A 17,049-nucleotide genomic window follows, 5' to 3' on the forward strand; every position below is an offset into this window, starting at 1 on the left:
AGGGAGACGCTTTGATCAGCCCATCTCTAATTACTTTACTCCGCATTATCCTATTTTAGCAATTTAAATGAAATCCGTATTCGAGATACCTTTACGTTCGTAAAACATGAAAACTATGTAATCATATATATTACTACGAAACTTCTCACAGTGAGTAATACACACATATTCACGATTTAATGTCAATGTCAATATTATCAATATGTAGTATTTGAGTACTTTAAAATTCAATTATATGATTGTTTATAAGCATAATTTGATAATTCTAAACTTTTTAGTTAAAAAATTAATTAAAAAATAATATTTTTAATGTAGGTCCGAGATATATTGAATATCCTGCACATAATCGGTATTGCTGATAATTGCTGCTACATATATTATAGCCCTATTAACATAAGACTAACCTAAACGTGAATTTCTAAACTCTAAACACAATGCAAAGGGAAGAGAAACAATTGGATTCCGCTTTGGAAGCCATCATAATACGAGTGAACGATTTAAAAACCTCAATTGCTGCAATGATATTTAAAATAGAGCACGAATATGAAACCTTGAATTGGCCAAATTTTCTCGATAATTTCGCGCTTATTTCAGGACATGTAAGTACTTTATTTTATTAATTGAAAAGAATTTATAAAATTATATATATATTTATACTGCCTTTTTGTCTCTGTCTTAAATTATATTTTTATATCACAATTGTACAGCTAACTAGCCTTTCAAAGATTCTTGCACATGATAAGGCACCCAATCTCAGAAATCTAACAGTTCTACCATTACGCTTGAGCCCTGAGAAAGACGAAGAGTTGCTTCGACTGACTGAAGGTAGAATCCCCACATTTGCACATGATTTGGTTCCGGACTACTTGAGGACAAAGCTGGAACCTCAAGCTGAACAGAAAATGATGCAGCTGGAAGCTAAAGCTGCGAATGTTAACATTGACACATCACATGTAAGACATAATTCTTTATATATTTACTTTTTTCTCATTTGGTATATCCTCATATTCTTTTTCTTAAGACGAAAAGTAAATATATTTGAATATTAAAGTATATATACATGATACAACTAAAATTTTTTAACATTACTAAGTCACGAAAAGCTAAAATTTTTTAAGATTATATCTGCTCACACACCTAAGTATATATACACAATATCTGCTAAGATCAATACATTGAAGCTAATTGAAAATGTGTTCTATTTTTCTGTTAATGTGCTAACTAAACAACAACTAGGACTACAATGTAAGCTATTAATCAAATAGCTTCAGCTTTGTTCCATTCGCTTTGGGCTGAGATCGATGTTATGTGCCAAGCCTATTTGTAGCTATATAAATAGCTATAGATGTTTAACGTTTAAAATTACATTCGCTACGCAATCAAAAATTTCTGTACGGTCCATTTAGCGAGTGGAACACAGAAATTCTGTCACTTATCAAGCTTTCCGCATGCTTTGTTGGGTTTCAGAAACAACTGGCGCAATATACAAAGGTGATTAGTCACGTGTGGGATATAGCAAATAAGGCACGCGAAGAATGGGAAAGTGAAGCTGGAGCCAGAGCGACACAAGCACAGACCAGCAGCGCTGCGGACACTCATGCTCTTCTGGCTGCTGTGGGAATGGGTAAAGGTTTAAAGGTACATTATAATCTTACTTTCTGAGAAAACAAAAATTCTAATTTAAAAAAAGTATTGTATTTCCATATATATATATATATATATATATATATATATATATATATATATATATATATATCTGTCAAAACTAATATGTTATCCACACTTTATTTACACAGTCTGACTCTATACAAATGGTTCAATCCGGCGTAAATCAAGTAAATAATAATATGATGGTGGGCAGACCTGGTAATCAGCAGCAGACACCAGGACAAGGGCCAATGGGTAATCCACAAAGTAAGTGTTTCTCTAAAGATTTTCGTTTTGTCCTGTGCAATTATGCCGTTTATAATTTTAATTACTTTTTAATTTTTAATACTTTACAGTGGGACAAATGAATAAGGCGCCGAGTGCGATTAAGACAAATATCAAAGCAGCATCGCAAATTCACCCTTATAGATAAGAATATAACAGTATGTATATAAAAAATATTATATAATGACTGAAAACATATTTCAAATTTTAACTTATCTTCTTATAACTTTCTAATTTTTACATAAAATAATTTAATTATATAGTATAATCTATGATTTTAATGTAGGATGTAATAAAAAAGAAAGAGATATATATTCAATGAGATATATTTTTATTTAAAAAATACTTAAATATCTTTTTAACATTAAATTATTTAGTTACGAACTATATTATTTTAATTATCTCTCATAAATATATTTTTATTTTTATTTATATTATTTATCAAAGCATAATATAAATAATTTTCAGTTTTTATGAGACACTATTGCATATGAACGAGGAGACATAGACTTGTTCATCACAGGCACAATGACAGCTTTTAGGCCTCGTTCATGTAACCAGGATAATCGATCCTGTAGAATCAATGACTCTGCTGGAAGTTGTAGCATCATTTGCAGAGCAGAGTAGATCTTAACAATGTCTAATTTTTTATTTTGTTCTTCCCATACTTGTGTTATGCCTTTCTCTAATTCATCGTGTACGATCGCATTACCTTTACATATGAAAGTGTTATATAAATATTACATATTAAATTAAAAAATTAGAGTTAAAAAATTATTAATCTTGCAAATATTATTATATTATCAGTGTTACCTGTAAACTTTACGTTCGTATCCGGTACTAGATCATATCTTAACAACGAATCCTTAACGTAAGTTTGAAAACTCGAACATTGGGACTTTCTCGTACCTTTCCGAACTTTTTTTTTAAGAACAAGATTATCTAGAATATATTTTTCATGAGCAATTGACCTACAGAATATGTGTGTATATATATATATATATATATATATATATATATATATATATATATATCATATATCATGGATGCCTACTTTGTTGCGAGTATAACTCGAGCACGGCACGAGCGAGAACGTGAAAGGAATGTTCATCGTGCTTTTCTTTGGGCATGCCACACCATTTATCCACCGATTCTTGACTCGCTAATCGCAGAAAGGGTATTCTTAAGAACTGGCCTATGTCAAAATTGTGCGCCGCGATCGTTTCTCGTAGACAATTCGATATGGGAAAATTGTGAAAATATTGTTTCTTCTGCAATAGAGTCTGTATATTCTTGGAAATAGAAAGTTTGTGATAACAGCAAGAGATTAGAATAAATAGCTTAATGGACTTTATTTTGCAGAAAATTCTCGATGCGTCCGCACTTAAGTCTCCGCAGGCATGCAAACCGATTAGACATGCATCCGTAAAGCCAGGGAACTCTTTCTGCAAGATGGATTCTATCGTATTGGCGGAATCACGCGTCACATTACAATGGATATATTTCACTTTAGACAAAGAATCGAGATGCAACTTTGCTTGTCTAATACATGCTCTGTTCACGGTTTCTATGTTTCTTTCTAAACCCAGGACTTGGTAACCATACAAATAATGTAAAATTTGGCATATGTAACCCTGAAAAATTATTGTTGCAGCACGCAAGAGTCTAAAATTTATATCTTTTATATTGTTATTTTCTTACCAAACCTGCACCTAAATCAATGATTGTCTGTATATTATGCAACTTGCATTGTGTATGCACTAAATGAGCAAAATGTATTATTTCGTGTTGTTTCTTTTGACTGAGACCAATTTTAAATTTCTGTGGCAATTCTATTTTAGAAGGTGATATCTGTATGGGTGACAATCTGTTGATATTTTGACATTTTTCAACGTACATTTTTAACGAATCGGGCCATTCAGGCTGAAACAATGAAAATATGTTAAAATAATTCATTAAAAATTTTTTAAGAATCTGTTATGCAATATTCTTAATTTTTTGACTAACCTTTATTGCCTTTCTCACTACGATATCATTGAGTTCATCATTTTCCAAAATTTGTAAATGCTCAATCCATTCTTTGGGGATTGCATCTAAAGATGATTTAGTTAAGATCTCGGTTACTGCTATATTATTAAGCCATTGCGTTTCATAAAAGAAAGATAACGCTTCGAAAAAATATTTCTTTTCGGCATTAGTATCCATATTTACGCGTCTGATAAGAATAAAAAAGAAAATTATGCTTTATAATAAATATATGATTTTGATGAATATAAGGATTGTGAAAATTAAGAAGTAAACGTGTAAAACACATTAATTTTTGATATAGTATTTTTTTTTTTTTTTTATTAGAGATACGTTTTTAATGTACAAAATATAGCATAAATTACAATAATTATTTAAGAAATGTACTATTAATGTATGTGCTATCTCTTTTCAAGTTCTAATACTTAACATCATGTATACTATCAAATGTATACTAAATAACAAAAATAACATCTTGATGTTTATTCAGTGGCTCGTGCTAAGTCTGCTTCTTCCTGATTTAATACCATCCAATTTTCCGCGCGCCTATTCGAAATATCGGTATTCGTAGGTCCGATAAGTGAACGACCAATTTTGATACCATTTTGACTGGGTTTCAGGTACTTTTCAGTTACGTGCAAGAGCTGATCCTTAGTTACAGCCTTTATCTGTTCCCTCTGCCTTTGAACATCATCGTCTGTGATGCCATGGGTAAATTTAGTCATACCACGGTTGCTGGGAGGAATAGGACCGTCGATTTGCTGGAAAATTCCTAGTTTTGCCTCGTCTATGTCACTCTGAGGTAACGAGTACTCGGTTAAAAAATCATATGTCTTGTCGAACAGATCAAAGGTACGAGTGGAATTCGGATCTCTGTAAGAGTAAAAGGAGAAGATTCCCTCCGACGTCAATCTTACACCTCCGCCGTAAGCCCCGCCCTTCTCTCGAATCTCCGGATGCAGGTATACCGAGGTGATCAACTTGGACAGTACACGTAACGGGGCATAGTCCGGATTCATATAAGGAACTGTCAGAATGGCCTTGGAACAATAATTCACTGTGTATGGCAGCACATGATGATTACCGCTTTCGTTTGTTTCATTGCCCTGATCGCTGCTGATGACGTATGAATTCTTCGAAGAACCTTTCAGCGATTCATAGAACACATGAATACCATCAAGAGCATTGTCCTTGTGTTCATTACATACATTAATGGACGACCGCAAGTGCTTATTCAAAACGCGTTCGGCTATTTCCTGCATGTTAGGTATGAGGGAAGATAGATCGCGTATCTGAGCTATTCTCTTCATTCTCGCTACATACTGCAATCCAGAAAGATTCTCTTTAGCTCGAGCTATCGGAGAGACCAGACTAGCGGCGCTACTCATCGCATACATATGACCGGCATGCGAGATGCCGTTAATTAAGTCAGCAGCGTTCATCTTTACGAGCGTCTCAAATCGCTGAAGATCAGTCAGTTTAGCTTCATTGAACAATTCTGACCATAATTCCCACATGTATTTCAAATTGCGATCCAAACAATACGATTCTATGAGAATCCCTTCTTCATATTTCAATTCGCTTTCTTTATTCTCAGCAATGTGATTCGCGAAATTCAGACCGCCGGTCTTCAGCTGCATCATCTGATCGAAGCTTCTGTAATCATAGTCCTGTGTGCCCATCTTGGTGATAACGTAGTTGAAGAGTGGAATCAGATGCTTTAATTCGGTCGGTAGCGTCTGTGTGTTGAGTATTCCTCGATAATAGCAGATACCATTTGTCGGTTGTATGGACAGCTGAAGAGGTACTTCGGATATCTCCAGATCAGACGTATTATATCTCTCCACGTCGGCCCTTAAATCTTCCATCTTCAGTGTCGGTAAGACTTCGATGTTTTCTTTCTTCTGTTGCTCAGCAAGCAAAATTTTTCCGTTGACGTATATTAGTTCCTTCTCTTCCGCAGAAAGCTCCTCCAACTTCTTTTTCAGCAATGCTTGCTCAGCGAGCGCTTTATTCTGCTCGTAATTTTCGTCGGGCGTCATAGTCAATGTCAATCTGTGATTATTGTCTTTGAGATAAGTTTTGATCAAACTTTGCAGATACTTGGGATCTTCCTTCATTTGCGATGTGAGTTTTTTGACTGCGTCATTGATTCTCAATGACTGTACCAAGTCACCGTTGTGATTCCACAAGGATGTGAGATTAAAGAGCAGATTTAGTCCGAAATTTGACGTTTGATGCTTGACCTGAAGTTCGATGCCATGCAAAACAGCTTCAATGTGATCCTTCTCGAATCCCTTGTCGATAACTTTTTCTACCGTGTTGTCGAAGATGCTCTCGACCTTTTCGAAATTTTCGGGCTTTACACCCTGCAGACTTACGACGAACATCGTATCTTTACACTGCGAATCGAAACCTGTGACCGGACCAAAGCCAGTGCTTATGTCCGATTCGACTAGAGATTTGTAAAACGCCGAATTCGGGCCCCTGAGCAACAATTGCGACAGCACATACATTTCGAAGGTTGTCTGTATGTCGGTTATATCGTTACACAAATGTGATATGGCGATAGAGCCATGTCTGCTAGGATCTGCGAGTAGTGGATCAGGTCTGCATGCAATGTGCTCCTTTCTAGCTTCATTCCACCGCTTCTCCGGTGGTACTTCCGACATGGAAGCGTCTATCCGGTCAGACAGGAATAGATATCGGTCATTGACAAACTTCAAATGATCTTTCAACGGGAAATTTCCGTATGAATAGAAACGAGAATTGGAAGGATGATAATATTTCATATGAAAATTGAGGAGATCGACATACTGCAGATTAGGTATGACGAGAGGATCGCCGCCGGAAATTACCGAGTATGTATGACTTGGTAGAATAGAATTTAGTAGACGTTCCGCTAGAATGGCTTGATTGTCATTGAAAACACCCTTCATTTCGTTAAACACCACGCCTTTGAATATGATGGGAGAATTTTTGTCATTAACATCTATGTGTTCCAGTCTCCAGCCCTCTTGTCGGAAATCTAACTCTCGCAGATTTGGCTTGAAGACAGAATCCAAATAGACCGATTGTAGATTGCGATAGTCCTTCAGGTTTTGTGTTGAAAATGGATATATGGTATAGTCTGGCCCTGTCATGGCATTCATAAATGTGGCCAGAGATCTTCTTAGCATTTTGAAGAACGGATCTCTGCAGGGATATCGCTCGCTACCGCACAGGGTAGTATGTTCCAGAATATGAGGTAGACCAGTGGAATCCATGGGAGTTGTACGAAATCCAATGGAGAATACATTGTTGGTATCATCCCTGTCTAAATGCAGATATTGTGCACCTGTGCTCAGGTGCGTTAATCTCACTGCAGTGAGGAATAGCTCATCTATCTTTGATACCTCATCCACAATAAATCCATAAAGAATTTCGCCTTTTTTAAATTTATCCAATTTATTCTGCACCAGCTCTTTTTTTGAATGTAGATTACTTGATTTGACATTTGTTGAATGAAAAGCACGATAAGTGAGATGTTGTTGCAAAGCCGTGCTTTTGAAAGAGGATTTTCTTGATAAGTTTAATAGCCTCAACATTTTTGCAATAAGATTTGTATCTGGAAGTAATATATAGTAGTATGAGAGCTATACATATTATACAGTTTAAGATTATTGATTTTATATGCCAAAAAAATAATATAAAATTATTATATATTTTATAAGTGACATTAAATATAAAAAATACTTACCAATCTCTCTTGAATAATTTCAAGTAAATTTAAATTATATGTGAAGCTTTTTATTGCATTCAAACACTATTTCACTGACGGACATTCCACTTTTTAATATATATTTTGTAATAAATCTTTTGATTGGATACTAATATATATTAATTTTTTTAAGGTAAAGAAAGAAGCTGTATTAAGTGAATCTCAACTAAATCGATTAATTCAATTGAATATCAATTAAAAATTTGAAGAATATTAAGAATTATTTTTCGAAAAATTAGGAATGTCAGTTAGTGGAACACAATGACTATGAGACAGTCCTTAATGATGCAATAATAATGATGAAATAACTAAAAACTGATATAGCCGGAACAAAGATACATAACCAATTGCGTCGAAAGTTAATAATATAAATAATCCTACCTATTGCTTTGCCAGAGTTTACTGATACTACAGCAATCGAAATATTTCTTCATAAATTTGTTGCTAAACTTGTCAAATATCTTTTCTATTTCTTGTAACAAAAAAATTGAATTACTTTCCGATTCTTATTTGACAGGATTGAATTTGTTTAAAGGTTAGGTTACATAAATTATTGACATTAATAATAGAAATTTTTTTTATGACATGTACGTCAGCAATCGACAAATATAATAATAACAATAATAATTTATAAAACAAACATACTTTTTCTGTCAATAACACATTGATATTACATACAATGCGATTATTTTAGTAAGGATCTACCATCTACCCATGTAGCTAGTATTCACTACAGAAAAAGAGAGAGGAGAGAGAGAGAGAGCGAGAGAGAGGCAAAATATAAAATATATAAAATATATATAATTAGAAAAGGGATGTGTATAACAAGATATGTGGGAATGGATGAATATGTTAAATCAGAAGTTATGCGTTTTGTATTATTAATACAGTTTATTAGATTTTTAAAAATTACAAAAAAATATATTACAGAGTATCACAATTCTCTTATAAATATATACAGCGTTATATACATAACTTTTTTTTCATTTTGCATTTTATCATCGACGTTTTATCAAATAATAAAATAAAATTATTTAGAAAATAGCGCTAGAAAGTCTTAAAAAGTACATTAACTCTTATTGAATATCAATAGAAATATATATAAAATAAAGACATTCTGTGTATCTAATGAAATATACATATAATAAAGATATCTTCATTATACACGTAATATGCATTAAACACTAAATTAAAAAAGAATTATTCACAAATACTAAAAATAATTCGTGGGTAAAAATGAATTGATCACTTTCGCTGTTAATTACATTTTGCACACATACACACACACACACACACACGCACGCACACACACACAGTCATTTTCATTATTATACAATAATAATATACAGACATTTTATTATACATATCGAGGATCGGACGCAATCGCTTTCGCTGTTACATTACATTTTGTACACACAGTCAGTTTTATGTATATTATATATTATATTAATATATTGCTCAGTATTGGATAACATTATATACATGACAGCTTGTGCTATATATATGTTAGTTAAATTATTTATAATAAATTATTATTTAAATAAAACAGACGTATAAGAAAACAGCATGGTTTATACTAATCGCCAACTGGCTGAGTATTTTGTTTCAGAATCTTTAGTATACTGGCATGATTTGTGGAGAAGACAACGGATAGCTGCAGCTCCTCCGCCTGCCGTAGCGGCGACTTGTTTTGGGCATTGCGAACATTGGTATTTGCACCGTATCTTACTAACAGACCTACGAGTTTCACATTACCGGCTATGGTCGCCAAATGCAACGATGTATCGCCGTTGTGATCCTTAGCATCCAGATCGCAGGTTCCACAGTAGAGCAATAGCTTTGCCGCGTCAACACGATCGTTGAGACACGCTAGGTGTAACGGAGTGCGGCCCTCCGATTTAGTTATCGCGTTCACGTTCGCGCCGGCATCCAGAAGTAGCTGCACCATTTCAACGCGACCGGTCGCACTCGCCACATGTAATGCCGTCTCGCCCAAACTGTTGCAAGCGTTGATCGCGAGAACCCGTTGCCTCCGCTCGCGCTGGAATTTGCGCTCGCCGAGCGCCGAACAACACTCGCAATCGCACAACGGATGATGGCATAGACTCGCGCGAGAGCCCGGCAGCCGCTCGCTCCTATAAACCTCTAATCCCAGGTAATAACATGCTAAGCATACATCACCGTCAATTATGGCGGCAAGTAATTTGTCCATCATACGATGCTGTGCGTTAGCAGAGTTCTTGGGATGCGACGTTGGCAAGCTTTGCAAGTTGTCGAATGTAGCCCAACAACGTCCCTGAAACGGTATTGATTGCCGAGATTGCGTGAGGGTTGCGTGTTTCTTCTGGGACAAAGCAATATTGTTGCGGAGGTCATTCGCATAGCGCTTGAGTAACTCGGCGATGCTCTCGCTGTACGTAATGGTCAGCGGTGTTTGACCCTTTCTATTAGTTAATCTACTGTTTGCGCCGTACTCCAAGAGGATACCAACAATCGCAAGGTAGGCCCATCTGGCCGCAAGATGTAACGGTGTATCGCCGTTGTCGTTGATGGCATTTGCGTTAATCGACACCTTCATATGTTCTGACAAATATAGTAACGCTTTCACGCAGCTATCATGACCGCGGTCCACAGCCAGATGCAGCGGTGTATTTCCTTGCGAGTCCGTCACTGTGGGATCCGCATTGGCGTGTAACATTAGCAGCAAAATGTTCTGGTGGCCCTTGATGCAAGCGTAATGAAGAGGCGTTAGACCATCCGAATCAGCAATATTTACATCTGTACCACGGTCAAGAAGAAAGTCGACAATCATTATTTGATCGTACAGTACCGCGATGTGTAACGAAGTTAGACCTCTGTCATCTCTAGGACACGCATTTAGCTCTCGGTGGTTCGTCCAATTTCGTTCGCAGGACGCACAAGTGCATAAAGGATGGCAAAGCGAGATTTCATCGTCCTGGTTGGATCTCTCATATGTCAGTATTCTTTCCACTTCGGATAAATTGCCGTTCTTGACACATGCAAATAAATAATTGACAGACGAGCAATCCGATTTATCTGTCAATTGACTGTTTTTATTCGAATTAATTGCGTACTTCTCGCCTTCGCAAATTACTCCGGACTTGATGTGCTCGATCGCAGCCTCTAGCGATGTTATCAGAAAACAAGTTTCGTCCGCTTCGTAAGCAGAGTTTGTGGAAAGACGAAATTGCCTCATGAAGAATAATTGCGCCATCCAGTTCGATAGACCGACATTAATGACAAGAAACACAAGTATCGGTAGAAGATCATCGGATGAGACGCTGGACGTTCCACGCGAAACGTAATTCACAGTTCTTCTGAGACACTCGATTTTACCCAACACGGTTACATAGCAATCTAATCGCGACAATTCCATCTTTCCTCCACGGACGCGAGGTTCCAAGTCTGATCGTATTCGAAGATCACTCAATAGGATCCCATCTAGATTTCTGATGATCTTGTTCAAGTATGCATCTTCTACAGCGGTACAAGTAGATAATGATCTTAGCAGTACTTCTCTTAAAGCATATAAAATATATGTTTCTAGCGACACTCTAATGTTCCAATAATATTGCTTACTACCTGAGACTTTCTCTTTTAATGATGTGTTTTCCAATAACATTTTGAGACAATCTGTATACAATTCGTGTACTAGATCTCTTTGCACTTGCATTGATTTGCGCTCTAAATTTTTGTTGACATATAAGAAATCTTTAATTTTGGTTTCAAAGTTATCGTGGAGCTGTTTATCAAGTAGTTCCACTTGGAGAAAATGTACAGCTTCCTGGAAACTTGTGATTACATTCACACAATTGTCTGAGACACACATATTAGCATCCAAGGGTTGTTCTATACACCTGTAGAATACAATATTGTGTTAGATTAACGTTTAACACTGTAATTTAAATGCATACTTACCATATACAATATTTATGCAAATCCTTGCTGTAAAAGATTTCTTCAAAAAGCAAACGTGTGGAATTTTGTTCACTATCATCATACTTGACAGTCAAGACTCTGTCCACGAGCAGGACTTCCCTACCATTCAGACTGTCGAATCGAGCGGCGGAGAAGTCCTGCTTGGGAATCAGGATATGAGCGTTAACTTCATCTTCCCGCAATTCGCGATTCGAGAAGCTCCCGGTTCGTGGAACGCAGATGATCCAACCTTCCTGGACAATCCGTTGGAATGTAGTTTTATATTCATTCCTGAGCTCGTGCAAAAATCGATTCTCCGCCAAATCCTCATCGTACTCCGTATTCATAATTCGATAGCCGTCAGATTGATATCACGATATTATTTAAATTTACTAATTCCTGAAGTATTGCTGCTGTAACCGTATGTCTATGGTAGAAATGATCGTCAGATAAAAGCCGATGCAACGAAATTGTAATAATGATCTGGAATTCGTCGTCTTCTCGGTAATTGACATTGTGCGCGATGTTTAATTGTTTTTTATATATTAAATTAGATGTTTTTAAGATTATTCATATTTTCATTTGAATACATATCTTATCATAAGCTCTTTTTTTTTTCGAAAAATGCGTTTAAATGGAAGAGTATAATATGACAGTATATGACAGGTTGTGGCAGGTTGTGGTTTGAATTAAACGAGATTAAAATTAAGGTTCAATTACATTAAGAATATGTTCAAAAATCAAGAACATAAAGATTACAAAGATTTCTGTATTTTTATTGGTCAATAAAATTCTACTCTACCTATTAGTAGAATTTTTGAACGCACCCTTTATAGTAGCGCCAATTGGGTTTAGGAAAGCGAGTCTTTTGCAGAGAGTTGCGGAACGTAGTTAGTTACGTCAGTCCGTCAGTCGTTGATTATTCACTATTCGACGATTTCGGCGGGAAGCTCGGAGGATACGTACATTACTCACGTCTCGGCCATCAAGAAACACAAAAGAGACGTAATATCAGAAGACAAGTGTCGAGACCGAATAATCCGCAAACATGTACAAGCTAACGGAAGGATCGTTAGAAGTAAGTTTGTTAGAGATATATTGTTATTGCGTAGAATATTGCCTAACGGTGAAATTCGGTTGTTTCAGAGAATCATGAAAGGCGTAGATGTCGAGAAACCGCTACTTCAAATGTTGGTGAGTATAATGATTAAATGGCTATAATGGACAGCCTAACAGAGTTTGATTTCTTGACTTTTTGTGCGTGGATCACGAAACAAACTGTAAAAGTTGTATTATCTTAAAAATAAATGTTATTTTTTGTATAGAGCCAGCCCAGAATCGTACTAGTAAGCTTCTGTTGTTTTTACGAGAGATATATATGCTTTTATAAAAAACATTCTGTTTTATCTTTATTCTTAAAAATTCAGAAAAATTGATATTTCAGGCGCTGTCAGATTTTGTAATTTTCTAAGTCTGATTTTACAGGGCTATAAAAAACTACCAAAATCTGTTAATAAAGATGGTACCACTACTGATCGATATAGATTACTCGTATCTGATGGACAGAGATTCAATTCATTTACAATGTTGGCCACTCAATTAAATAACCTGATAGAGGATAATATATTGACTGAATATTCAATCTGTAAAGTAACAAACTATCATCTGTCTACAGTAAACAATGGTGGCAAGGAAAAGTATTTATCGCATATTTAACGTATTAAAATGCGTAAGTAATGCAGAAATCAAATATATATTTCTATTTATTTTATTAGACGCGTGATGTTAATAATGGGTGTTGAGGTGACTGTTCCTGGTAGCAATGTTGGACGTAAAATAGGCGATCCAACTAACATAGAGAGCAAATCGGAGTCTGACCATTCAACTAAATCTGATATACCTAAAACTACTGGACCGAGTTATCAAACTAGTAAATATATCATTATTTTGTCAATTATATTCAACAATAATTTCTAATTATATTTTATTTTTGTGACACTTATGTCATTAAATAAATAATTTGTTTTGCTTGTAACAGATGGTACAGCTAAAAGAAGTACTTCAGATAATGGTTCTTCTGATATATGTACTACACCAATTGCGGCGTTAAGTCCTTACCAAAACAGGTATGAAAGGGAATTCAATGTTAAGATATATTTATAAATATTAAAATATGCGAAACAAAAAATTATTGCTTATGTATTTAGATGGGTGATTAAGGTTCGTGTGACCAATAAATCTGCAATCAGAACATGGAGTAACTCTCGTGGAGAGGGTAAACTATTTTCTATGGATCTGATTGACGAGAGCGGTGAGATTCGATGCACCGCATTTAGAGATATGTGCGATAAGTTCTATGATATGATAGAGGTACACATTGCATACATATCTAAAATCGACGATTTAATTGTTTTTTTGTTTACGGGGAATTGAGTTATGCAGAACGTTTTATTTGTGTAGATTGGAAATGTGTACTATATCTCGCGATGCTCACTGAAAGCGGCGAACAAACAGTTCAACTCATTAAAGAATGATTACGAGATGACTATGACCAACGATACAGAGATCGTGCCATGCCACGAAAACAGCGAAGACATACCGACGCTGCAGTTCAATTTTTGTTCCATAAGTGAAGTGGAAAACAAGGAAAAAAATGATATGATAGGTAATGATTTAGCACATAATTAAATTGAATAAAAATCTTAAATATTAATTTCAGTGTCATTTCGAAAATCATTCAGGTTTCGAAAATATTCCTTTCACATCTTCGATCATTTTTGTATAATTCACATTAATTGTTTATGTCTATATTTTGTGTGTTTATATCTGTTTTAGTCTTTTACCGTTATATTTTTTCAAAATTACTTAAATATTGATTAATAAACATATTTCATATTAAAGAGTTCTAAAATATGATAATAAATATGATAAAAAAATCTACAAAATTTATAAGATAAGATTTACATACAACTGTCGACTGACTTGGAAATTATAATATTGTATATATAATGATGTTGTTAATAGATGTTTTGGGCGTTGTTACAACATTCAACGATGTGCAACATATCGTACAGCGAAGTACGGGTCGAGAACTTGTAAAAAGAGACGTCAATATCGTCGATGACAGTAATGCAATGGTAAAACATTTATTGAGAGAATACATTCTAATATTTTACTTCTATGAACGAATAAACAATTTTCTTTTTATATATCAGATTTGTGTCACACTTTGGGGAAAACAGGCTGAAGATTTTGATGGTTCTAATAATCCAATCATAGCCATTAAAGGAGCGCGTATTGGAGAGTTCAATGGTGGAAAGAATTTGTCTCTTTTAAATTCATCCATCCTCGAAAAGGATCCGGATTTACCGGAAGCACATAGGTATGTATATTGATGTTCCTGAATTTTTTCAAAAATAGTATGCATTACTCTTATAACAGTTGTAAAAATAAGATATAATTTATAGGAATAATAATTTATATATAATACATATGTACATTATACGAGTACGATGCACATTTCAGATTGCGTGGGTGGTACACTACAGTCGGCCATTCGGAGAATGCCAAATCATTGTCTAAAGCAGGTGGCGGTGGTGATTTCAACGCGCCATTATATACCTTCCAAGAGGCGACCGAAGCGCGGTTGGGAGAGAAACTAAATCTCGCAGATTCTTATACAGTGGTAGCCACTATTAACTTAATTCGTGTGGAAAATTCTATTTACAAGGCATGTCCAGTAGAAAGCTGCAAGAAGAAGGTGAGATATATTTTAAATTATAAAATGGAAATCTTTATTTCTCTCTCCAAGATATTTCAAGTATTTTCTATTTATATGAGCTGAGAATAAATAAAATTAACTAAATAAACTTTAGAGAGTAAAAAAAGAGAATTATATTTTTCGAAGGAATAATTTAAACAGCGGCTTTTTCACTGCTATTATAATATTTTATGTAAATGTTATATTTCATTTGGATAGCAATGGGAAGAGATGAAAATTAATGACGAAACTATATTATATAAATTCTAGTAACTTTAAGTATTTTAAATATGTATGTATCTTAAGCATATTTCTTTTTTAACACTTTATTAGATAATATATAACAATTATATAAGGTTTATACGAATTATTATAAATGGTTATTCAATTTTAGTTAATTGATCAATCTACCGGGATATTCAGATGCGAGAAGTGTAATAGGGACTATCCTAATTTTGCATATCGCTTGCTGGCGAGTGTATGTATTATATATTTTTCATTTATTTGTGATGTGAAGTTTTTTTAGAAATCATTTTTTAACAATTTTTTAATAATTCTCATAGATGAATATAGCAGATGCGACAGGCAGTCGCTGGATAACTGCCTTCAACGAGGATGCCGAAAAGATATTGGGCATGCCAGCGCAAGAATTGGGAGAATTAAAGGAGAACGATAATGACGCCTATATGCAAAAATTCGGCGAGGCGAGTTTCAAGAGATTTACATTCAGTTTAAGGGCAAAATCGGAAGTTTTTCAGGTAAATGACAACTTTTATTATAAAATAATTATTTTAATATAAACGTATTTAATTTTCAATTTTCTATGTTTTATAGGATGAAATGAGAGTAAGACACACTTGTGCATCGGTCACTCCGCTAAATTACAAGACTCATCTGACCCATTTGATAGATAAAGTTTCTAAGCTGGTGCATATTGAGAAACTGGAGTCCAATTGAACAATATTTCGTTTAATAAGATGCGTTTTTATTATATTTTCGAATTTTTGTAGATTATAACATACGATAATCTTAGATATTACCATTCTATACTTTTATACAGACTATTCATTTAAATCATGTCTGTTATGCGATAAGTCAATTTAAATTGAAACATTCTAATATTGCATTAATAATATTAATTGATTTCCAATATTATTTTCCAAAAATGTTTATAATTTATATACTATAAGTGCTGCACGATACTTTGTTTATTTTGTCTATAGCACGTCTTGTAAAATAAAGCTTTTTCTTTTCTCGGTTTTCCTTTTTTTTTTTATTCACAAAGAAATTCTAGTTTTCTTGAAGAATTTTTTTTAAGAATTATTTTTTACATAAAACAACAATAATATTAATTTTATTGGAATTTGATTTATTTTACTATACATTTATATTCATAATATAAATTTGTATTTTATATTCATAGTATAAATTCATAAATTTTATCACTTTTTTTTTAATTATTGTTAACGTAGATTCATGATTTTAATATTTTGGTATAGATCCTTTATGACATATTATTAAATTTGAGTTATTTCTGTAAATTTGATTACAGGTTGACTCAACTTTTTTTAGGATCTTTGGATTCATATAAACTTTTACTTAAAAAAAAAAAATGACGGATTCTGAGAGAAAA

General features: G+C 34.2%; 5 protein-coding genes across 9 annotated transcripts; 2 read left to right on the top strand and 3 right to left on the bottom strand.

Moving 5' to 3' along the window:
- Position 1: 1 nt before the first annotated feature.
- LOC126855900 (mediator of RNA polymerase II transcription subunit 8) lies at positions 2 to 3,434 on the top strand. Of its 2 annotated transcripts, none has more exons than XM_050603968.1 (7): positions 2 to 150; positions 316 to 599; positions 708 to 953; positions 1,468 to 1,638; positions 1,797 to 1,914; positions 2,004 to 2,090; positions 3,295 to 3,434. In XM_050603968.1, the coding sequence occupies exons 2-6, from the start codon at positions 435 to 437 to the stop codon at positions 2,078 to 2,080; spliced, it is 777 nt and encodes a 258-aa protein (XP_050459925.1). In that variant the 5' UTR covers positions 2 to 150; positions 316 to 434; the 3' UTR covers positions 2,081 to 2,090; positions 3,295 to 3,434. The 2 variants fall into 2 exon arrangements, with proteins under 2 accessions (XP_050459925.1, XP_050459924.1); XM_050603967.1 differs by lacking the exon at positions 3,295 to 3,434 and adding an exon at positions 2,401 to 2,709.
- Positions 2,397 to 4,079, bottom strand: LOC126855897 (methyltransferase-like protein 25B). Its single transcript, XM_050603964.1, has 4 exons — positions 3,634 to 4,079; positions 2,987 to 3,566; positions 2,746 to 2,874; positions 2,397 to 2,644 (listed from the first exon to the last, which is right to left on the bottom strand). The coding sequence occupies exons 1-4, from the start codon at positions 3,886 to 3,888 to the stop codon at positions 2,397 to 2,399; spliced, it is 1,212 nt and encodes a 403-aa protein (XP_050459921.1). The 5' UTR covers positions 3,889 to 4,079.
- Positions 4,080 to 4,155: 76 nt separating this feature from the next.
- Positions 4,156 to 8,472, bottom strand: LOC126855891 (presequence protease, mitochondrial). 3 transcript variants are annotated; one of them, XM_050603955.1, is made up of 3 exons: positions 8,363 to 8,434; positions 8,099 to 8,189; positions 4,156 to 7,564 (listed from the first exon to the last, which is right to left on the bottom strand). In XM_050603955.1, exon 3 carries the CDS (start codon positions 7,542 to 7,544, stop codon positions 4,440 to 4,442), a length of 3,105 nt encoding a protein of 1,034 aa, XP_050459912.1. In that variant the 5' UTR covers positions 7,545 to 7,564; positions 8,099 to 8,189; positions 8,363 to 8,434; the 3' UTR covers positions 4,156 to 4,439. The 3 variants fall into 3 exon arrangements, with proteins under 3 accessions (XP_050459912.1, XP_050459913.1, XP_050459911.1); XM_050603956.1 differs by lacking the exon at positions 8,099 to 8,189 and having other exon boundaries at positions 8,363 to 8,472; XM_050603954.1 differs by lacking the exon at positions 8,363 to 8,434 and having other exon boundaries at positions 8,099 to 8,312.
- Positions 8,473 to 8,611: 139 nt separating this feature from the next.
- On the bottom strand, positions 8,612 to 12,353 carry LOC126855894 (ankyrin repeat domain-containing protein 27-like). 2 transcript variants are annotated; one of them, XM_050603959.1, is made up of 3 exons: positions 11,657 to 12,353; positions 11,321 to 11,595; positions 8,612 to 11,215 (listed from the first exon to the last, which is right to left on the bottom strand). In XM_050603959.1, the coding sequence occupies exons 1-3, from the start codon at positions 12,001 to 12,003 to the stop codon at positions 9,294 to 9,296; spliced, it is 2,544 nt and encodes an 847-aa protein (XP_050459916.1). In that variant the 5' UTR covers positions 12,004 to 12,353; the 3' UTR covers positions 8,612 to 9,293. The 2 variants fall into 2 exon arrangements, with proteins under 2 accessions (XP_050459916.1, XP_050459915.1); XM_050603958.1 differs by having other exon boundaries at positions 8,612 to 11,595.
- A 196-nt stretch (positions 12,354 to 12,549) lies between these two features.
- Positions 12,550 to 16,676, top strand: LOC126855896 (replication protein A 70 kDa DNA-binding subunit-like). Its single transcript, XM_050603963.1, has 13 exons — positions 12,550 to 12,734; positions 12,803 to 12,850; positions 13,142 to 13,353; positions 13,432 to 13,586; positions 13,695 to 13,782; positions 13,864 to 14,026; positions 14,117 to 14,321; positions 14,681 to 14,793; positions 14,872 to 15,038; positions 15,182 to 15,416; positions 15,811 to 15,894; positions 15,980 to 16,174; positions 16,251 to 16,676. Exons 1-13 carry the CDS (start codon positions 12,705 to 12,707, stop codon positions 16,371 to 16,373), a joined length of 1,818 nt encoding a protein of 605 aa, XP_050459920.1. The 5' UTR covers positions 12,550 to 12,704; the 3' UTR covers positions 16,374 to 16,676.
- Positions 16,677 to 17,049: the final 373 nt, after the last annotated feature.

The sequence above is a fragment of the Cataglyphis hispanica genome, chromosome 17 (genome assembly GCF_021464435.1).
Source record: "Cataglyphis hispanica isolate Lineage 1 chromosome 17, ULB_Chis1_1.0, whole genome shotgun sequence".
NCBI lineage: Eukaryota > Metazoa > Arthropoda > Insecta > Hymenoptera > Formicidae > Cataglyphis > Cataglyphis hispanica.